Consider the following 23,760-nt stretch of genomic DNA (forward strand, 5'->3'; position numbering starts at 1 on the left):
TTTCTACTATCTCTAAGCACTATAAAAACACAATTGTGGGCATCAAGAATGGGGGTGAGAGGAGAGAAAAATGTGAGGGAGGAAGGATGATATTTGATCCTATTGAATCCTTCCCAGCCCCCAGACTGCTATCTCTGTGTCCATCCAAGATGTCCCGAAATTAGTCCATTTCTCTTTGTCACTTCATGGATATAATTTCATATGTACTGAGGGACCTGTGTAAGTCCACTTCACTTGTTAAAAGTGAATAATTCATTGCATTCAAGCCTATTTAAGAGAGATAATTGGGGGACTTGATACCATGGCATTTGAATCACAAAGCAAGCTCATGCTCTTTGATGCTTGCATTTCCAGGTTATTACTTATACTTATAACAGTTTTTAATTAAGCTGTTAAATATTGTGGATGCTAGATGCTATATGAAATGCATTGTACACTTCTCCAGAATGCAGATGAGTGACAGAGGTGAGAGGGGTACAGTTTCTCCTCTGTTAGAAAAGCAGCATAACACACCAAAACATGAATGTGACTGCTTCTGCAATGTGGTATGGTCCTTACCCCATTTCTGACCTTTATAAGGTCTGATTGCTGAATGGGTAAAAATTAATCAGTTTTTTTCTGGTAGCTTATCCCAGCTCTTACTAAAGAGCAACTGGCTGCTGGATGTGTATAAAGACTAACAATAAGATTTATTAATTTCTGTTATTTTGTATATTATACTGAAGTGCTTTGAGATAACCTTTGCTGTGAGTGATACAGAGATATTTGAAATAGGGAGTGACTCAAATGTGAGAGAACTGTGGCCTCTAGGTTTCTAAAATTCAGTTACCCTGGTTCTCCTTTAGTATATCCATAGTTTTTATGGTACAAGTGTAATGAATTTATGTACCCAGAGATAATAAGTCATAGAATGAGTTGAGTGTAACTTGTCTTATGCTAAAGTTTGCCTTCTGACCAATTTAAAGTTAAAAGGGAATATATAGATAACTTACCTACAGTTGTTGAATGATTGTTGCACTTCTAATTTAATAACAACACTGGGAATAGCAGTTATGGATACAGGAAATCACTGTCTTCGACTGGTGCAAGACCAGTCAAAATGGGACATGGGGTTTTGATGTGTTTATGTGGCTTTAGACTTCTTTATTGCAAATATATCTGCTTGTTTCCTTTTTCATTTCCTGAAAGCACAGGAGTATTTGAAAATAAAGATAGGCCTGGATTGCAGAATGCAAGAGACTGAAAGGAATCTCATCTCTTGCCTTAGGGTTACTCAATGTTTGGATTCTGTGTTCTTGTTTGTTTGGTTTTTTCCCCCAGATATATAAAGGCTGTTCCTAAGTACAGAAAAGCATTTTTTTCCCAGTTAGTTTTTCAGTACAGAGGGGTGTTTGCATGTATAGACATACATAACTTTTAAAGGTCTGTGTTAGATACTCTTCTGTTGTTTATACAAACTGTTTAGAAAAACTAACCTCAAAGCAGGCGTGGATGTGGCAGGTGCTGATAAAATTTCACTGTGAGAATTATGACTGTGTTCCATAGAACATAGTCTGTAGCTCTGTACCACACTGTAAGGGTTACATACACAAGGTAGAAAAAGGGAAGAGCGCTATTCACAAAAGCAAGTGGAGCTGTTATGTATTAGAAGCAGTTGCACTTACTTGATTTGCAAACCAAGATTGTTTCAGGATCACAGTCCCCCCCCTTTCCTAGCTTGTGCCTTCTATTGTTCAGGCATTTGGCTTTGCTGGTGTTTTTAGTAAGATCCTATTAATTCAGTTACATTGTCCTTTGCAACCACTAAACCCGAGTATTTATCTGGTGTTTGTTTGCTTTTGTTTTAAATGTAAACTGACATTTAATGCCTTTTTTAGACTCGGATGTTGTCCTCCTGGACAGGCTTGATCACACGTAGTGACCTCTGGGAGCTGTGCAGATAAAACCAAGTCAGAAACATACTAGAGAGACAAACAATATTAGAACAGAATTAGAACTGTATTGAAGATAGTAATGCTTAAATGCTGAGGACAATACAATGCTGGAATCCAAATGATGGAAGCTTAACAATTTGGGGGCAGCCATAGGCTATGTTGTCACTGCATGGACTAAAAGACTGCTTCTTAAAGTGTATCGGCTCCATCAGGACTTCTGTTGACTCACCAACAATTAAAAAATATTTATTTTTATGTAGTTCATGTAGGTATTTGTAGTATCCCGGGGCAAATTTAATTCCTGTGTAAGGTTGGAGCCAGCTGGTCTATAGAGACTGTGTCTGAGGTGGTCCTTGCCTCCTGCTGCATTGTATTGCTCATGTGAGGGATGGAGGTGGGATATTCACGGTGTACGATGCACATTAGTCCTGTGTGTGCTGCTTTATTGTACAGTTCCCAGTTCTAAGCAATAAAGAAAATGTATCATCATCCTTAAACTGTGAGTGAAGCCTAAAAATCTTCCTGATGCTTTTTAATACTCTGCTCTGATTTAAGGTTTGAGGCCTCTCAGCTATGTGTCATGTCATCTCCCAGTTTAAACTTTGATAGCTCGTTCAGTTTTGTTTTTTTTTTGTGTGGAGGATGCTGTTTAATATTTCTAGGAAGTACATCTTTGAGGAGAACCTCTTTAGGAAAGCTTTGTTCAGAAAGTGTTGAGAGGTAGTGGCAGGTTGGTTTAGTTATGAAGGGAGTGTTTGGACTCCCCTATAAACTGCAGTGTTGAATAAACATATATTGTCTTTTGGTGTGTACATGTAATTATGATAATGGTAAAGTTCACAGATAATTTTCATTCCTAAATTTTGCCTCAAAGGCAATGAGAAATGTAAAAGGCACAGACTGTTGCTTTTTCATATTTGCAGTTTTTGAGAAAGTAGATCCATAGCTCCATCTGCTGGGGTTTAAAACCAGAAGCACAAGGAATTGCTGTTTATTGAAAGCACTGAGTTCTGGCACTAGCTGCTAGGCAGAAACCAGAATAAAAGTACTGCTTTTTTTTTTTTTTTTTTTTTTAAGCTGGTGAATTGATGGAATAGATTTCTCTGGAGGTATTGATATAATATTTTGACAATTTTGCCTGTTTTAACACTTGTGGTTTTTTTCCCTGCAGTTACAATCACTGTCTTAAAGTTGACAAATGTCTCTTTTGACAAGATACAATCATATATACAATACAGAGGTACTTGTATTATTTCTACCCTTTGTGGTTTTTATAGTCAGACAACTTACATAGGTAAGATAAAGACCTGATATGACGATTAGCTGGATGGTTCCTCCAAAGATCTCCTGTGGGGAAAGAATAAGGCCAAAGTATAAAAACCTTAACTTTCTGATTTTCTCTGGCAATTAAATATGTGATATTAAGATATTTTTGAGATTAATTTGCATTTTGCAATGTCTTGGTGCAGACCAACATGAAAGGAAGCTATTTCCATCTGATGAACCTCTAATATTTCTATTAAGAGGGAAAATATTTTGCTCACACTTGGTTTCTTGTTGGTCTGAGCACAGAAGCTCAGAAACGGAGCTGTGGCCAAGCTCTTGAGAAAGAGACGATTCTGAGATAATCCACTGTTACTCTGACTGCAGTTGTTTTCAAAGCAGCTTACTCATTTTCTGTCATTATATCAAACTCTGTCTAGTGTAATACCAGCTGCAAAAATGTGCATCAAAAATCCATTCCATAAAAAGCAAAAATTTTCCGTCTTTTTCAGTACTGAGTGAACACTTCAGTTTCAACAGTAACTGGGTTTTAGAATTTGAAAGTATTACAAAGTAATGGTTGTGTATTTGACTAAGATTCAAACCTCCAAACAGAATAGTGGGACTGTTTCCTTGAGTATTGTCATTATGTGCTGATATATTTTGGTCTAACCAAGGAGCCTAAACAAAGGTGTTTTTCTCTGCTATTTTCTTTTTTCCTCTGTTGAAGATTTTAAGAATGATGCCAGTAGGGACAAGGATTTTAGGTAAAGAAAGTTAATGGTTTTGTGGAGAAGATGTAGCTGGAGTGCATTTCATTCTGTAAGGGTTACTGCTGTGAAGTTGTAAGTACAAATACTCGTGTTAAATGTGGAGATTGAAAGGAAACACCTCCTATATTAGTCATAATAGGATATATATGGCAGTTTATAACTCCTCTGCTGTAAGCAAAAAAGTTAATGGAAGACTAGATTTCATTAGTATCTGAAAGTATTGCTGTCTTGAAATACTTATTTTTCCTTGTGTTTAACTTAGTGCTAAGTACCAAAGTGTAAACTTTGGCAGTTTAGCAGTGCAAAATATGTATGCATAAATGATATATTATTCCATTAAATTAATAATATTAAAATATTCGTAGAACAGTCACAACATTCAAACAGTGTATGCACTATATATATATATATATATATACACATATATGTATTGGCATGCATATATACAGGTGTATTTGCACAATGGAGTATGTTTTAAGAAATGTTCTCTGATCATTATTGTAGACCTAGAAAGAACAGTATATTGTGTTTAGTTCATATTTTATGGGTGAGGATTTCTGCTGCTTAAACAATATGAGGAATGCTGACAGTTTGTGTTCTTCCTTCAAGAGGCAGGAAAGGAGAAGTCAACTGAATAAATGCTATTTTGTTATCTGCTATTAGAGGCAATGTATTCTATTAAAAATTTATTACCACCTGGAAGGCCAAGGCTATGTTTATTCAGGGTCAATCCTCAGGAATAATATTTTGTTATTAGACACAGCCTTGGTATTCCCAGTGCAAGTTATAGAGTGCTTTTTGCTCAGTTTTCTGCTTCCTTCTGCTCTCAGCTTGGAAAATTTTGTAGTTATAAATTAGGATGGCTTATTCTTCAGTGAAGTGACAATTTAAGCTGTGGGCAGGAGAGAGAACTGTGGCAGCAAATATTTTATACAGCCATAAAATATCTGTAGAGGTTTCATGTGTTTTAAAAAATACTTTGTTCAATCTACTGCTATTACAGAACTGCATTCTAAAGTTTTCTTTTCAGCAGTTATGATCTCTCCTTAAAATACAGGGAAGAGCTCTCACAATCTTGAAGAACCTTGTGTGAATGTGCTTATCCATACATACCAGTGTGCCTGCAGGTAGAGATTCACAACAGCAAGGAAACCACAACACAGTTAGGGTGTTGAAGTGGTTAAAGAAGCCAGAGAAGCGTGAAGGGGAAGGATAAGGAGAGTTTCATGTGGTTTTGAAAAGCCCATTTTCAGTAGGCAGAGCTGTGGACAGGTGAACAAGCTGGGATAACACCAGCTCCTGTGGGAGCTCCCAGGGCCTTGGCTTGTCTGCACTATCCCCCCTGCAGCTGCTCTTACACAGTGGTCTAAATGCAGACTTTCATACCTGTCAGTGAAATGCAACAGCTGGTTGTGCTTCAGTTCACTGGTGGATGTAAAGTTATTTTGGTAACTCTGTGGGTCCTGTATTGCCAGTTTTGCCCCAGTTAGTCTGAATTCAAATTGGGGTTTCAGTCACAGAACCTGGTCATTGTCTAGGTCAGGATTTAGCTTGCCATCAGAGATCACCACTGACTTCTAGCAATTAGTGACAATTCCCAAGCTGTTTTTCTCATCCTAACTACAGAATTGCTTATTAATTCCTGGTGCTTGTGAATAGTAGTGCTGGGCACTGCACGTTCAGAGTAGAGCTGTATTAGCATTTAAAATAAAAATGTTAACAGCAGAAAAGTGCAGTCCAGTCTCTAGTCAGAAACAGTCTTCGAACTTACTTGTTATCCTTTCTTTCACAGTTATATAGCATATATGTAGTTTTATTAATACTTAAATATTCTCTGTCCATTTATATATGTCTATGTGTGTACTGCTCACAGATACTTGCTGCAGCCACATAACACAAATTGCTCATTAGATGAATTAGTTTTTGCACTTGACATCCAGACATTGACTAGCCAAATGACTTGGGGTTTATTTTGATGTGCTGAACACCAGCAGCTCATGAAGTTACATTGGGGCATAATTCCTACAGCCTTTTGTGTTCTTGTGATTATATATTACAGATTTTTATTGCTCTCTCTCTGTGGTCCTGTCTTTCACAGTGGTAGTTTATTATAATGAGAACAAAAAGGAAATAGGACTTTATATTTCATAAAGATTAATATTCTTCCAGTACATCTATGGTGCTGATCAAAATAAGTTTTGCTTAAATACTTATAAAAAAAATGCCAAGTGCCTGTGCATTGAAGCACTTCTCACTAATTTCAAGAAACATTAAAAATTAGCTAATTATAAGCAAATAGGCTGTGAGAGGATTTCGGAGAAGTGTTCAAAGGAAACATTAGAGTTTAAATCTAGAAATACGATCCCATATTTTGACAGTAAATTCCTTGAACTTACAGTTCTTTTGAAAAAAATTTTGGTGTTGCATATTTTGGCTGGACTGCAATGCTGTAATTTTCTGTACTGCAAAGTGATACATACAGCTTTTAGCAGAAGCACATAAATTAGTTAAAATCCAACTGAAAGTTCAGTGAAGATTGGAAAATTTAAAATCTCTTCTTTCTCGCAGAAATCTGAGCATTTAGAAATACAAAATAATGATTTGTTCTACTCAGATCATGACAAATCAGCTATCCTTTAAGAGTGCTTCCAGTTTATAAGAACTTAAAAACAAGGATGTTTGGATGATATATTTGTATATCTTTTGGCATTTAGGTTTTTTTTATCGTTACCCATTTTAACAGTATACAATAGTGTTGAGGTATACCTATATAAAATTGTGTATTTTGTCTGTAGAATATTTTAAGCCATTTTTAGTGCTGGCTATTGAGCATTGCTTTGAAATGCTAAATGTCTTCAGTAATGTGTATGCAACAAATTGTTGTTGACATCTCATGTATTTAGTCTGTCTGACAAATCTGTTTGAGTAGTCTTTGAGGCTGAATAATTTATCCTCTTTCCCCCTTCCTCTTTGTTTTTCTCTCATCCCAGGTTGTTTTATTGGCTGTGAAGAACTACGGACCCTGTGTGCCCTGATGGGGGACTCGGGATCCAGACGATCGACTCTTGTGTCTCGGTTGCCAATATTCAGGAGAAGTGTCAGCCGGAGACACGACTCCCTTCCTTCCTCGCCTTCTTCTGCTAATGCCATTGGTGTCCACACCTCCTCCCCATCCAGCACCAACTCCAGCTCAGGGAGCACAGGGAAGCGCCGGAGTATTTTCCGCACTCCTTCCATTAGCTTCCATAACAGGAAAGGGAGCGAGCAGAAGCCTGACTCAGCGAGTCAAAATGTTAACGTCTCAAATGGTGCCCAGTCCTCTCTTAGCACTTTTCAAAAACTCAGCTTGGACGAGCACATAAAAAGCAGAGGAAGGCATTCAGTTGGCTTTGGCAGCTCACGTAGCAAGAAGATAACAAGATCTTTGACAGACGATTTTGAAAAGGGAAAGGAGTCCTCAGCTAATAAGAATGTCTTTATCAATTGCATAAGCTCTGGGAAGAATGAGGGTGATGATTCAGGCTTTGCAGAAGAGCAAAGCCGATACTCTGTCAAGCAGTCCACACGAAAACTTCTCACTAAATCTTTTTCATCACACTACAAATTTTCCAAGCCAGTTCCAGAGAGTCAGTCGGTTTCCTCTGTGCAGCAGCCCAGGTGCTTGCTGGACGTTAAATCCGATGTGGAAAGCGAGCCTGTGATGGCCAGGTCGTCCCCTCCCTGCTCGGCTGAGACGACGGAGTGCATGGGCAGCTCGCTGCAGTCCCCGCTGCTCTCGGCCGACCTCACGGCTGCCCAGACCCCCTCGGACTTCGTCGCTCTGACCGAGGACTCTGTTTCAGAGGCTGATGCCCTGCCCAGCAATGGGCCTGGGGCACTGCTCGCAGAGGATTTTGGCCACGACGTCTCTACCTCTCAGATCTTCTTTAATCCTGCTGCTGCTCCTGCCAGGGAGACACATACTGTGCAAAGTACTGGCCATTCTGCTGGTATATCTCCTGTGAGTCATGCAAGCTCGTGCAGCGTGGAATCCAGTACCTTATTCAAAACCTCAGTTGTTAATCAGACAAAAGTACTGTTGCAAGCCAATGGACTACGTATTAATGATGCCAGGCACATAGAAAAAACCAATTCAGAAAATGCACATTTAGAAACCTTGACATTACAGTGTAGTGAGGAACCAGTGACACTCTCTCCAAAGGCACAGGGGTTGAGTGGGAGCAGAGATGAAAGCACTCCATCCAAGCACATGAGAGACACAATTCCTATTGTAGAGTCTAAGACTGTTTCATGTTCTGAACCTCAGTCCATTAAAACACAACAGGGTTATGAATCAAACCATCCTAAAGGTACGTTTTCATTTTTGAGTTTGGTGGGTTTTGGGGGAGCTGGCCTCATTTCTTCCATAATGATTGTTTTGTTATGAAGTGTTTTTTAGAATTGCAAGTGCTAGCTATGAAATTCAGAAAGTAGAAATTGTGTCCTCTTCCAAAACTGTAGGAATTAAAGGCAAAGTCTATGATTTTTTTTGAGTTTGTGTTTTAGCGTTTGCAAACACTCATCACTGCTGTTTGTGGCTATGCTTTGCTTAATAGAAAATAATTAAGAATGCAAGTATTGATTCCCATTTTGTGTTAGAGGCTGAAGCTGTGATTTCTTGAGACATGACTATTTTGGACTTGAGCCGTGGGGTTGCATAATTTGGGATGGAAACATCACCAGAGAAAGAGACCTTCTTGTAGTCTGATTATGGGAAATAATACTTTATATTGATTTGGTTTCAGAAATTTCTAGAGTCTTGCTTTCTCTATTCAACTGATGTTATAGAGTAGCTCAGAGTGGTTATTTTGTCCCAACTACGATACATCCTGTTTCTGCTTCCATCTGAAATAAGTGTCCAAATTCTCATTTTGTCTTTTGTGAAACTGAGGGAGTTAATTACCATCTGAATTGCACACTGGGTCTTTAGTTTATGAAGAGTAATTTGCAACTACTAACAAGATTAAGCGGAAAGTCTGTGCCTAGAAATCCCAATCTATAGAGATACAGATAAATAAGGCACTAGGCCCTTGAGTGAAGGACACCTGTCAGAAGACATTTATCTCTGACAGTTTATTTTCTCGAGCCAGCTTAATGACTGGTGCTTTCTTGCTTAATCCTGAGGCTGTGTGTGGTGGGCCAAAATTTGAGAGTTAACAAGACAGCATTTGTAGTGATTATATTAGAAGATGAATGACAGTAAGTATAAACTCATATAAACTCACATCCATCATTTTGCTTGGACATTTATCTAGGCATGTAGATTATAAGCATAATTAGATAGTGTAGATAATAAGCATAATAATAATAATAATAAGTATAGTTGGATTCATGTTCACAGAAACACTAGAACTAGTACTGCATTATATCAAGGTTGATGATTAATTGTTCTGATTTTTAGTGCTGTTCAGAATATTTTTTCCCTGTTGTTGTGAAAAATTTATTTCAAATTAGAAATTGGCCAAGTGTACAAAGAAACTATTGAAAATAAGATAAAAGTCCTGCCATGTGAAATGACTCAAATACAGAAAAAGCTTACATGGCATTCAGTAAGTTGGTTATAAGTACTTATACCTGTTGCAAACAGACTAATTTGAGCATTTGTTTTTCTAAAACAGTATTTAAATCTTGATGTGAATGCAAAATATTTCTGTGCATTTTCATTGGTAATAGATATTTTCTCTTTTGTACCTGGTTTCATGGCTGATATCATAACATTGCAAATGTGGCATTAATGTATGAGCATGTTTGATGTGCCATATTATTTCTTAGTATACCTTTGTGTATTTTTGTATGATACAGATTTTCTTGTGAACCCTTAGAGAAAATGTCTCTTCTCTTGCAAAATGCAAAAGAAGATAAGATTTTCTGTATGTGTGGCATTTATTATGCTATTACACTTTTATCTTTCTCCATCTCTAAATTTGCCCTAACATGTCAAGATGTATTTTTTTGTCCTCTTTTCTGATGTGTTATTGTTTTAAGTGGTCTGGGATTTTCCCACTGACTGCAGGCTGAGTTTGGAGGGTGCAGATGTAAAGCTAAACTAGGAATGCTGAACAGAAATTGAGACCGATGCGTATCCCTGTCTTTTAGCAGGGATAACAAATTTGTCACTTGGCCCTTCAAAAGCTGGACTGGCTTTTGGGCATAGGGTAAGGCAGGTTGGGTTTTGGCATCATTGTGCAAGTGATAGTTTTTCTGGTAGGTTTTACTTTCAGCAATTTGGAAGTGTTCTATGATGAGGGGAAAGAGAAAATGGTGGAGCAAAGAGAATGTCTGGATTCTATAAGGAGCCCTGGACTGGGCTGCGGTGTGCTTGGCATGCCTGTTTTTGGGGCTGAACAATGGTTTGGGGGTCCAGGTGACACCTTTATCTAGGTAGGCACGGTCTGCTTTCCACAGAACATTTCTCATGCGATTTCTTTTCAGTGTAATTATTTCAAGCGCAGCAGTGTTCTGATGAAGAAAATATTTGTAGAGAGCAATTCCCTGCAACAATTGCTGATTGCTTCTCTCTTTGTAGTTGATCTTGCCAACAGCCTCAGTCCGTACCGGGAAGGCAGATTTGTTGAGAAACGACTGAGATCCTCTTCAGAAGGAACTGCTGGGGGCAGCCGGCTGATCATAAAACCCAAGGATGGAAATGCAGAGGAGCTTAACAGCCTGAGGAAGCAGAGAGCAAGCTCATCCTCTTCCAAAATGAACAGCATGGTGAGTTTTATTCCCACATTGTTTTTCTCTGATTGGTATAGCTATAGTGAGAAGCAGTGACTTCACAATTAACAGTAATAAAGAGTGATCGAATATGATCCAGGCTCAGCTTCTCATATTAAAAATAATTTTTTTCAGGGTGTGGCACTGTGAAAAGGTTTGTGTACTTTCTGGGAAGAGTTTCTTGGTGATATGAGTCAGTGATTTGCTTGTGCTATTAAAGCATGGAGCTTTTCATGTTTCTCTGTTTTTGCAGGAAGTTTTCATCCAAATATCACTGAATAACATATTTTTTTCAAAGCCTGAAAGAACGTGGTGACATTTAAAGATGCTATTTCATGTGAAGCATTATGCAGATGGAGTTCATGGCCTGAAATACTGGTTAACCCTGGCTCAGGCTTGTGAACCTTTTCTGGGTTGTTAGACCCAAGTTGTTAGGCAGATGTCTGTGTTTATTTAAATACTAGGCTACACTTCTGCTGTAGCACTTCATTCTGTTCAGGTCTGTGTTAATGATGGAAGTGGGAAGGTGACAATCCAGGAACAGGAAGTAGGACAAATGTGGATGGGATTAGGTGGTAACATGATCACTTCTTCATGTTTTGTTTATGAAATCTATGAGTTTTTTCTCCCACTGCCATTAGCAAGGCTGTCAACAAATCGACGTGATTTGCTTATGCTTTTTGGTATTGCAGTCATAGACCAAAGCCTTCTAAAACAAAGTCAGAGAGCATGCTCATGAGTGAAGGTAAAATTATTCCTGCTTTTCCCCCAATACATTTGAATATTATCTTCCTATCTTAAGAAAATAGGAGCTTTGTTAGTAAAAAGTGAGGTTTAGGAAGTAAATCAAACAAAATTAAACATGAAAGCACTCTCTGCACCCTCTCCTTCCCACAAACAGCCAGAAGACAAAAGAACAAACCACAGTTTTCTGGAAGCAAAAGAAAAAAGACCCAAATTTCATGTTCATAATAATACATATTTGAACAGTAAAAGGGCCTCTTCAAAATACTTATCACAATCAATTCATGTTTAATACCACAGTAGCAGATTGCTATCAATGAATGATGCTAATGAAGAATAAATACTTGGTAAAGAATTAGTGTTACTACATGAAGTATTATAAAAAGCCTTATCCTAACTTCCTTGTGTGGCAAGAACAGCATGAGTCACATGGCTGTCTGTATTCATTTTGTTCAGTTCTGAAGGAAAATGACCCACAGACATTGAAGGGATGACAAATCCCTGGGGAGAGCAGAGGCCCCTGTGGCAAGGGCAGCATTGCTGTGCAGTTCTGCTCCGTGGCACAGAGTGAATGGCTGTGGCTGTGGATGCCACATCTTCTGGCATCACCTAGAAGTCTTGTTAAGCTGAAGAAACTGTGTACTTGTATATTTGTCCCTGTTTGTGTGCTTTTTCTTGTTGGCAGGCAGTGTGAGCTGCTTCTGCTGAGGGACTGGGACTGAGAAAGTCTCACTGAAGGGGTGTGATTTTCACAGGAGACAGGAAGTAGAAAAAAAATTAGCATCTGAGGAATTGTTGTTTATCCTAATCATCTTGCTCAGCAGAGTATTCTTGCATATTTGTCATTTCTTGTTTCAAAGATGAAAGGTAAAAGGTTGGATAGACTGACCTCTTAAGTACTGGGAATATGTATCAAACCTACAAATAAGACCACTGCTTTCCCTAAGAGTGGCCTTAACTCACTTGTGAGGTGCTAAAAGTAATTTATATTCTGGCTATGACCAATGCTGTTTGCAAATGAAATTTAGGGAAGAAGAAAATATTTCAAAATAATTCTGCAAATGCCAATTTCATGGTATTGTAAGTAATGATGTGAAAAAAATGCTTGAAATTAATTGGATTGCCAATTTTGTGTTTATAAAGCTGCTGTTCTTGCAGTGGCCAATTTCTGCTACAAGAGGGCACCATTTCACCAGAAATGGTTTTGGAGAGCTATCACTGCAATTCAGGACATGTTTGAGCAGTTTAATGTTATTAGCCTGTGCAGTATGATAGAACCTTTCCAGATGACAAGTATTGATAGTGATGCAGTTTAAAGAGATGGATATCACTGTATAAACCCTGGTCATTGTAATGCTCCAACAATGAACTCATGAGTTAGCAAATCTAAATCTTTTGACATAACTTATAGACTAGTTAACTGTGTCTCAGAAGGTTGGTGGAAGTTATGCTTCACCTGCTGTTTCTATCTAGGTGGTTTTTCTTTTCCGATGTGAATAAGAGAGACAAAAAAGAAAGAAAAATGTGAATCAGCACAGGCAAAAGACCTGAATGGTCTGAAATATGCAGTCCTGCAAGACCAATGTAAATTTGGATAGTTGACACAATGAGAATTAGATTTACCACATTAAAAAAAAAATATAAGACCACCAAATCTCTCTAAGTAAGTTCTTTACAAGATTAGGAGACAAAACAGCAGGGAAAAAAGACTTGATGTGTAACAGTACTTGGAACTAAGAGAAAGTGAGATGTGTGTGAACAATAAAATCACACATTATTTCTCATTGTAGTGTCTAATAGGGAAATGTGAGCATTTTGAATATCACATTTATCAATACAGAGAAAAAATGTTAATTTTTTAAAATATATGATGGAGATTTTTAAATGCTAGCAAATTAAAGTCATTACCAGATAGTCATGAAGAATTACTTGAATGGAAGTAACTGTGCATTACTGCAAGTTAAAAAAAAACAAATATCTGAGAGGGTGATGGGAGCACCTAGATCACATTGCCCAATATCAAGACATGAGCTATACTGTGCTGTATGCATACATGTGTTTTCACTCTGTCTAGAAATATGGCTGCATATATACACAGACTGCCTGATTACATTTGACTCTTGCAAATCTGCCCTTCTGCCTCTCTGCTATTCTTTACAAGGAAAATTGTTATTTGTCTTTACAATTGCTGCCTTGCCCATACTTGTCTATCAGCTTATGTACTGGTAAACTAAAAAACCCCTTATTTTTCAACTTCTTGTCTCAGTGGCTGAACATTATGTTCTGCAGGATTGTGTTTCTTTGGGTACTCTTCAGCACAGTTTTCTCTTCAGTTTCTCTTTCTTGAATCTTCTCTAAATGTTGCCTATTTCTTGCTTCTTAAATTCAGCTTCAACTTTTCACCCTTGCAGGTAAAAACTTTTGTGCTTGCCCTCAGTGCTGCATCATCAGCTTCCTTTGCCTGGAGCAAAGCAGCCTTGCCAACTTGTGCCAGCTCAATTAGAGCAGCACAACTTACTTTTCCAGATTGTTGCTTTGACTGTGCCATTTCTTTCTTTGCATCTTTCCTGTGGTTCCTATATATTAGATCTAAAACCAGTGACTTTTGAGCCTTTTCCCCCTCAGCTTTAACAGTGACTCTGTTGCCAAGCTGTCAAATAATTGCATTCATGTTTTCTCCCATGCTGCCTGTCATGCACTTGGGTAACTGCAGTTACCACAAAATTTGCTTCATTTCCTTTCTCAATTTTCACTTTACTTTTTTGCCTTACCTAAAGATAATTTTTCAAAGTGCATGCTGGTACTGTATTACTCAAGTTTTTACTGAGCTTTTTTTTTGCTTGTCCATCCACTGCTGATACTTAGCCAAAATCTCCCTTTTCTCACGCTTGTCCTGTGCTTGTTAAATGGGGATGCTCCAAGTACCAAACATCTCAGTAAATGTACTTATAAATTAGGAACAGTGAATGCCAAACCCAGTGTCAAAATGCAGGGCAGTATTTCATGGGCAGGAATTCAATTTGGTAGTGGAAGGAGTTGAATATGTTAGTTAAACATTAAATTTAAAAAATTGATAATTTACTAATTTAGTGTAGGGGGAGCCATCTGAAATTTTGGGAATATAGAATAAAGGTAAATGATTGACACAGAAATATGCTTGCAAAAGAGAGATAAACTGCAAATATTTGAGACTCCTAGTATGTCTGGAGGGAGCAAAAAGTCAAAGAAGGAGTCACTAATGAAAGTGTGTTATGGCCAAAACATCTGTGATAATTATCCCATTAGCAGCTGGTGTCTAAATTGTGGCTGGATGTTTTGTGTGTGTAACTCTACCTCAGTTTTGTTACTGAAGTGATTTGGGGTGACTTAGCAGCTAATAGGTTTCTAGTATGCTTCAGAAATGCTACTTGCAATCTTGGAGCAATTATCCAAATCACTGTATTGAAATCTCTTGCTGTGTTTGATATTTTACATTATTAGACAGTATCCAAATCTGTAGCCCATCAAAGTGTGCTTATTGCTTCTCACAGATAACTTTACTTTTAATATTACCTAAGTACTCTTACTTATTTTCAAGCAACAGTTTTAATCCAGTTGCTATGTCATGACAGAAACAGCAGGATCCTGTGCCCCCGTGGACTTCAGTGAATGTACTTGAATAAGGGCTAAAATGTTTTTTATATTCCTCTTGCCTGTGCTGAGTTGTATGATATATTGCTGATGTATGTTTAAGCACAGAACATGAATCAGACTAGGTTGGCTGCTAGTCTATCAAGAATTGAGGTAATTTTCATATTTGCTTGAGGTTACTTTAACACTGACCTTCTGGAAGCTGTGATTTTTATGCAATGTGTGGTTAATATATGAGGGGGAAGCTGCTATTGAAAATATTTGAGTTGAATGAGTTTCAGAGGGTGACCAATGATACAAGTGAATATGGCTGTTTTTTGTGGCCCATAAATGTGACCTGTAAAGGCCTGAGAAGACCTTATGGGGTACACTCTCCTTCTGCAGACTGGCATTCATTATTAATGCATTAACAACCTGCCCTGGAAAGGCAGTGAATGAAAGGTTAAAGGGAGGATTTGAGACCTCAGGGATTCAGGCTGAAAAAAAGCCTCAAACAAAACAACCTTTTTCACAAATGCAAAACTGTTGAACAATATGAGCTAGGTTAGCAAAATGCACGCACTTCTTTATTGTCTTCTGTACAGCCTTCTTTAGAACTAGCCATGTTATGTGTGCTCTGAAAGCTACAACCTGTTTTTAGCTTGCTATATGGTGTATTATCTCTGGTATCTGTAGTGTTCATAAAAGCTTGTCTTAATTAAAATAGATGTGCCATTCTTTTTCTGTCACTGAATTATGATATTTCTGCTTAAATCAAATTCATCTCTGCTATGCTGGGCTTCTCGAGGGAGAATATTTAGGAACATCAATTGTTACTGAACTGTTCAAGCAAACCCTGTAAGGCAGCAGTTCACCCTTCGTGAGAAGTGGACTTGACAGCATTAATTTATAACTAGATTTGTACTAATGTAACAGAATTTCCCCTTTTGCAATGAATTTGGCATTTTATTCCTTTTTGAAAAGAAACTGTGGAAGCCACTTGAAGCAAGAACTGTCAGGAATACTTTGGAATTATAAGGCTGAACAGTACTATCTAGATAGGAATAAACTGCTGACTATAGTCACTTAGTAATTTGAGCCTTATATTCCTAATTCAGCATGGAGGAAGTGCCTTTCACATACTAATAGGATAAAAAAATGGAAATGGCAGTTAGGGATTTGAGCATTTTGGCTGTGCTTTTTAGGTCAACTCAACTAGAAGCTTTTTGGGTAACTACCCTGTGGGAAATTAATGTCTGTAGTGTAATGTGTGTTTCTTAACAAATGAAGGGCTTGTGAAAATCAGATTGTGGTTGTTAAACACTTTGAATTAATTCTTGAAATTCTTGAAAGTAACTAACAGAAATTAATTTAGATGTGACTTAATGCTTATGCTGTAATGTTCTTTGCTCTTCTTTAAGGACGTAATCATGGCCCAGAAAAGGGTAAACTGTTAATCTAACATGGGAGTAATTACTTGAATTGAGTTATGTTAGTACAGGTAGAAGATAATGCTACTAGCAGTTTTAAATCCCAGAATGATCATGGCAGTGGATGGATATGTTTGGTGTGTAGCAAAATAGAAGAGAATTAGTTCTTTCTGTGCTTTTATGGGTTAACTGCAGTGGGTGAGCTGCCCCCCTGTGGCTCACTCCCTCTCGCAGGATGAGGAAGAGAAGTGGAAGGGTAAAAGTGTGGAAACTTGCAGGCTGAGATAAGGACAGTTTAACAGGGAAGGCAAAAGCTGCACACACAAGCAAATCACACAAAGGAATTAATTCAGTAGTTCCCAGGGGCAGACAGGTATCTGTCCATCCATCCATCCCCTGGGAAGCAGGGCTCTGTCACACCTAATGGGTACTTTGGAGAATAAATGCCATGAGTGCCAACATTCCCCTCCCCCTTCCTTCTTCCTTCCCAACTTGAACTGCTGAACACAGCATCATATGGCTGGATCCCTTTGGTCAGGTGGGGTCAGCTGTACCAACTCTGCCCCTTCCAAATTGCAGCTCATTCCCAGCTTCAGTGGCAGGGCAATGTGAGGAGCAGAAAAAGCCTTGACAACTGTGCAAGCCCTGCTCAGCAATAGCTAAACATATCTTGCTGTGTTGATACACTGATTTGGTCACAACACAGCACCACAAAAGCAAGTGGATATGAAAAAATTTAATTCTGTCCCATCCAAAACTAGTACAAATTTGGTATCTGGTATTTTTTTCTGAAGACTTGTAGGAGTACTTGCTCTAAGTGTTGTCTGAACTAATTTACAGGACACTGAACTTCTAGAACTGCAGATATGTGCCCCCTGTAGCATTGTGTTTAGTTTTCTGTTTAAATATTTTACAGAAAAACCTTTGAGACTCAAAGTATAAGTGTAAAGCACGGGCAGGTGATGGATTTTTCTAACAAAGCAAGCTTTTGTGCTAGTCTTACTGCATCCCCCAAATAGTTTTGCTGGTTAAAGTAAAAGCTTATTCTGAAGCTGCTCGTCATTTAGAGTTGATAATATTTTTATCGATTTCTTTTTCCACATGAAGGGAAAGATTTTTTTTCTGCACAGAAATACTTGGTAATATGTTAAATTACACCCTAGTGATCAATATTGTTTAAATAGATAGACATATTTGTCAAGCAAAAGCAGCTTGGTTATTTTTCTATTTTAATATGACTTTTACATTTTACTTTCCTCTTCATTGCCATATTTTCCATGTTCTGAATACAGGTGAGTGCTGCAGCAAAATTGTTTTGTAGTCTTCTTGAAGTAAACCACTCAGTCTGTCTGTGCATGTGGGCTATGTGTGTAGTTGGATTTAGAGTGTCTCTGAGGGCAGAGACTCCAGAGCCTCATTTGGCAGCCCATCAAGGTGTTTGTCCATATTTATGGTTTAAAAAAAGAACAACACTTTTTCTTGGGTTTCTTGCATTTCAGTTTGCACTTGTCTATTCCCTGGGCAGCATTAAGAGGAGTCTGGCTCTGTCTTTGTTGCCCATCACCACCCTTGTGTGTCAGATGCTCAGAGGCCTTTGATACTGGGAGGAGATGAGTCCAGTATTGAAGGATAGGGAGCCAAAGGGAATTCTTAACAGAGCTCCCTTGACACCCCCACTGTGCTCCCAACTCATTTGCAGTGCCTGTGGGATTTGCCCAGTCATTCTGCTTGCAAATGTGCTGTGTTGGGCAGAAATTGTAGTCACAGGAACTGGAATCATCCCTGTGTGTACACACCATCTCTTATTTCCCCTCCTACTTCATGGAGCAGGTGTGCCAGAGAAAGGAGGTGATTTACAGGGAGTTCTTGTGATATTCAGTGATGGCAGGTGGGAAGTAGAAGTGTGAGAGGGTGGAGGTGCCATCTTAACAAATGCTTCTGAAAGAATTGGAAGAGGTGGTAAAACCTGATGTACTCTACTTGCATAATGGGACCTCTTCCCTGCAGAAGGAGGAACATGTCAGGAGAACATGGAAGTTACCATTGGTGGAAACAGGTTAGAGGGTTATCTGAACTAGTGTGGCTGATCTAATGTTTGTATTTTATTACACTTCATTTTTAAATAAAGGAAGGGGCCTTTATGCAATGAGTAATACTTAAGTGAAAAATCTTTCTATCCAGTATTGGTAAAAGAAAGTACTTCCTCAGATAAAGAAGGTAAAATACTTTAATTGAATGTCTGCTATGCCCAAGAAGATTACAGTCATGTCTTATCTTGAAAGATGCCCTTAGCATGGGCAGTATTTTTGCAGCTGTGGTACATATCTTCTTGGGTTAGCATATGCAAGTAATATATACAACAGGAAAACTGAAACTTTTAGAGGACTTTTCTAAGGGAGACAGTTAATGGAGAGCTAATTCAGCGAACTTGAAATTTATGTGACTAGTGAATAGAAATCAGTATCTTGGGTTTGTCATCTTATAGGTCAGGTTCTTCATGGGTAGTTTGCATTCACTTATTATTAGCGAAAATAAAAATGGAGAATTGCCCTGGCTTGGTTCTTAGAGTGACTAATTTTGCCCTTGTCATTTCTTATGCACATAATTTCCTGCTGTGTGGGTCCCTCAAACAGTGTGTCCATAAATGGTTCTGTAGTGTGAGTTTTGGAATGCTTTCCTATAAACTGCCTATTTGCATTCTTTTGCTTGTGTGAGAATAAATTCAGAATAAATACAGTATTTTTTTTCCCCAGGCTACAGGAATTCAGGGTAGAGTGCTTCTTCCAGGCCTTTGAGCCCTTTCATTGATAAAAAGAAGGTAATGGGGTGAGAAATGGAAATTATGTTGGGTCACTTGTTAGGTCATTTATATTTGCAGTCCATCTTGCAAGTGTGTTGCTGGAGACCTTACTAGAAGAACCCTGGATTAAGGATTTGGCAGGGGCTGGAAAACTAGCTTGCCATTTAGACCAGGAGATTTTTGTGGTTTAAAGTCAAGTGTGTTCTAGCCCATGGAAGACTAAGGATGGTGCTTTGTGATTTGATACGTGGAAATCAGCTTTAGGGTTGTTTATCTAGGTACATTCACTTTTTAATGAAACATTAGGCAACAGTGTATCATTCAGGAAAGGAATGAAACGCTAAACCAGATTTTGTTGCCACTGAGATAATTTTCTGTATTCATAGCATTCGTTCACTGAAACTAATAAAATTAATTGAAATAACATAGACCTGGTGCACAACTTCGTATCTTGTAAAATTTTCATAACTTGCATGAACAAACTGCATGCAACCCCCCAGACAGCACAAACTTTCCAAAATTATTGCACTTATAATGTGTGTTTTGTATTTGAATTCTTGATAAAGTAGCAAACATTCTCTGATTTTTTTTTTTTTTTTTTTTTCTGTGAGAGGCTTTTTTGGGTTTTGAAGAATGTTAGTGTTGGATAAATGTGTAGGGTTTAAATTTGCATCAACAGTCTGGATAGCTGTTATGATGTGGAGCTGATTGGCAATCAGAGGAACGTTGGTACTTGAGAAGCAGTCATTAGTAATAGGTGGAGCAATTCATTGCATGACACAAAATGCCTTGTTTGATACCAAAGAAAACCTGAGGAGGGAAGTTGTTTGGTAGCAGACTGCTTTGGGATCTTGAACATCTGCAACAGAATGGGGAGTTTTAATCAATTGAAAACTAATAGAAGGTTGTTCATTAAAGTCTATTTCTGTTGCTTAGACAGACATCTCAGATAAAAAAGGCTTCAGTTTTTCTTACTTAATTTTTTAAAATTCATACGTGTTTTAGGTTGCTCCCACATACTCACCCTGTTAAGTCTGATGCTGCAGAACAGGCAGAACTCATGTCTCCTAAAAATTGCTCCTACAAGATTCTTCACTGAATAACTTTAATTTTAGTATATCTAAGGAAATGAGGTTAGTTTTGACTGCTCCAAAAATCAGAAGTCTCCTGGTTTGTTTTTTTTTTTTTGGCATCTTTTAGCTGATAAAAGTGTTACCCAACAGTTTTAACTTAGTCACTCTAACCAAAATGATTACATTGAAAGTGTTTGGAGTATATTTTGAAGAAACTATCCCAAAATAAGCATTGTGAAACTTGTGTTATGTGAAGCAACATGAATAAATAGTGGGAGGGAACACTTAGCTAAATGAAATTGTCTTTATAAATCTGTAGACTTGGCAGACAGTTATCCTGGAAGACTTTCATCTTTCTAAATTTGCCAACTTTTGAAATCTGTCTCCTTACTGGAGTGGAGGAAGTGCAGCAGGGAAAATGAGAACCTGATCCTGAGAGAAGCAAGGAGGATAAAAGGCAGGGCTTACCAGAGACTGGGCTATGTTCCCATTAGAAAATGGATGGGGTTGTGAAGTGCTGATAAGAAAGGGAGAGTTAAATGTAAGAAAACTGTGATTAAGAATGGGATGGAGTTCACTGCAGGTACTGTGGAAAAGGAAGAGATGAAGCATTGGGAAGGAAAAATGTTCAGGAGAAATTTTTGGCTACGCTATGAGATCTGAAAGTTAAGAGGATGGGAAGTAGTTCAGTTAAATAAGCTAGAAAGATGGGAGAGGCTATCTAAATTTTTATAAATTAGGCATGAATTGAGGGAGAAGCTGGGAACTAAAGAGGTCAAGAACTTACAGAACTGATTGTCAAGAGAAATTTGTAATCCTGTTACCTGAAACATTGAAATTCAGGAGTTAGTTTTATCTCCTATGAATATTCCCTATGGGGGACATTGTTCAGAAGAAAATACAGCAGCCTGAGAAATATGCATTGTTGGCACAAACCTGTCAGGCATTTCAACTGGAAGTGGGAAGTAATGCAATTTTCCTGCTGAAAGTGTAGCAGTATGCACAATAGTTTAAGTATTTTCATTAGTCACATTTCAGCAGAGTTTTTCCTCCAGATGAGAATAAAAAGTTTTCATTTTTGTCTTTATTCTTAAGGAAGTATGTGACATGGTGAAAGCAATTTGATCTTGTTATCAAAGCTATATATTTTCTTTTGAAACACTCTGCCTTCTCTCAGCCTGTAGGAAAAAAAGAGAAGAAATGGAAAAGGAATATTTTTGCATCTTTATGAATAAAAATGTAGGCCTGTAACTTCCATTCATGTTGGCTCTGGTTAAATCACAAAGTTTTTCTGAGATGCCTGATTAACATGCCTTGTCCTCCTACACTGTTAAACTAATTATCACAGATACAAACTCATTACAATTTTTTTCCCTGTGTCTGAGAGAAGGTAACTTTTCTTTCCTCATAACTCGGGATATCCTTTTCATTCCCCATTCCTAGGCTAGGGGAAGTGTGTGCATTAAATATTATGCAGAAAGAAAAATTAATAAAAGAACATAAGACACAGTCATGATGGGACTTCAGATATTGCTTGCTCCCAGGCACATGTTAAGGATGTGTATTTGATGTAAAATGCCTAACTGAAGTTAGTTCTCACTCCATCAAGTTATGCATAGGTTAACTTGGTTTTACACTGAATCACTTCTAACATTTGCAAAAAAAAAAAAAAGTATTATTTTATGTGTACTGATCACAGTGGGAAAATTTCTACATCTTTAAAACAAACCTAAATCATTGTCAATGAAAAAGAACTGTCTCTGAAGACAAGCTGTCAAGCAATTCATACTGCTTTCCAGGTTCTAAGAACAGAAGGGATGCAGAAATAAAGTCCTCAAAACAGTAGTTTAGTAAGAAGATATGACCAGATCTATATAACAGACTATTAATAACAAATAATAATGGGAAAGTAAAATGTCCTCCTTACTTTACTGTGCCCAGTTACAAAAGCAAGAATAAAATATTCCATTGAGAAGCAACCAACAAAGCTTATTTGTGCAAATACAATTGTCAGAACAGACAGATTTAGAATGGAGGTTTGTGGATGTCAGATTCTTCATTGCCAGTATTAGTCACTGATAAGATGAGACATTGAATCTTAGTGTGTTGGTGTCTTTGTGAGGTTTTGATTTCAAAGAGATACAGATACATGAATAAAAATCTTGAACCTAAGTGAAAGGAATAGTCAACCACTCAGCCATGGTTCATGAATCACAGTAGTTCGTTTTAATAACTTCAGTTGGGAAAGTGGATGCTGAACTATTCTATCTGGATGCTTCAAGTGGACTCAGCTGTCTACTGGAAGGATCTACAGGTGGAAGAGAATAGGACTGAATCAGGGATGCTATGCTGACTAACACAAGAAAGAAAAGCACTGTGAATTCATAGTTTTGCTGGCTCTCAGATAGCATTCACCCGTCTCTACAGTCTGCATAACAAAAGCAGTTGTGGCATTATTAAATGGTATGAAGTGATACACTGATTTCTTGAGGCATATTTATTGCTGCTCAGTAGGAGGCCTGTAAGGTCTGTTAACCAGAGGAGTTCAAAGATATCTCTTGTTGTTCAATATTTATTTTTTTAAAAATTCCATGCAGCAGGGTGTCTGTTAAAAAGGTTTTAGGATGCTTTGTTGTCCCTCTAATATGCATTTCAGCTTGTTTAATGGAGCTCTCCATTTTGGAGCTAGCACATGAAACTGCCAAAACTAAATTGTTTGTGAGCCTGGCTGTTCTTGTAAAGAAAGAAAAGCCAATGTTCCTAATGGTAAATCAAAAATTTTTCATGATCAAATACTTTGATCATTGTTGCATATTTTAATAGGTGGTGAACAAGCTTATCACTAGTTTTTCTGCTTCTGTGTTGTGATGGCAAACAGTATCTATTTTCCAAAAATAGAGCAAACTGTGCAGAATCTGTCAAGAGCTTTGTTTAAGCTAAGAATTGTTTGGCAAATAAAAGAAATAGCAATTTTCACTGATTCCGCATATTTCAAAGGTAGAGAGAGAACATTTTTGCATAGATGCATTGCAAGCTATTTTCATATTTGAGGTGTACAAAAGGGTTTAGCAAATCCTAACATGAATTAGGATTTTATTTAAGACCTGAGTTCCATTTTGATACTCTACTACAAACGGGGTTTGCGTACTAGCATTAGAAAAGACAATTAGCCTATTACTGCTAATAGGTATTTATAAGGAATAGCCATATGTCAAATTTCAAACATGTATGCATCTCTGAATATTGCTTGAGAAACCTTTTATTTTAGCTTTTTTTTTTTTTCTTAGACTCACTGTTGGAAATTATTTTACTAACACTATTTCTAAAACCGGGCTGTTTTGTTGTTTTCTGTACTCTTGTTTTAGTAGAATTCTGGTG

The 23,760-nt window shown here is 37.7% G+C and overlaps 1 protein-coding gene across 6 annotated transcripts in view; it reads left to right on the top strand.

Moving 5' to 3' along the window:
* CCSER1 (coiled-coil serine rich protein 1) overlaps positions 1-23,760 on the top strand; it is a 592,978-nt gene that overhangs the window by 62,004 nt on the left and 507,214 nt on the right. For all 6 annotated transcript variants that reach the window (XM_056489913.1, XM_056489914.1, XM_056489912.1 and 3 more), the window contains exons 2-3: positions 6,961-8,319; positions 10,536-10,723. In XM_056489913.1, coding sequence (XP_056345888.1) covers positions 7,005-8,319; positions 10,536-10,723 — 1,503 coding nt within the window. In that variant the 5' untranslated portion in view covers positions 6,961-7,004. The remainder of the gene's footprint in view (positions 1-6,960; positions 8,320-10,535; positions 10,724-23,760) is intronic.

The sequence above is a fragment of the Oenanthe melanoleuca genome, chromosome 4, assembly GCF_029582105.1.
Source record: "Oenanthe melanoleuca isolate GR-GAL-2019-014 chromosome 4, OMel1.0, whole genome shotgun sequence".
In the NCBI taxonomy this organism is placed as follows: Eukaryota; Metazoa; Chordata; class Aves; order Passeriformes; family Muscicapidae; genus Oenanthe; species Oenanthe melanoleuca.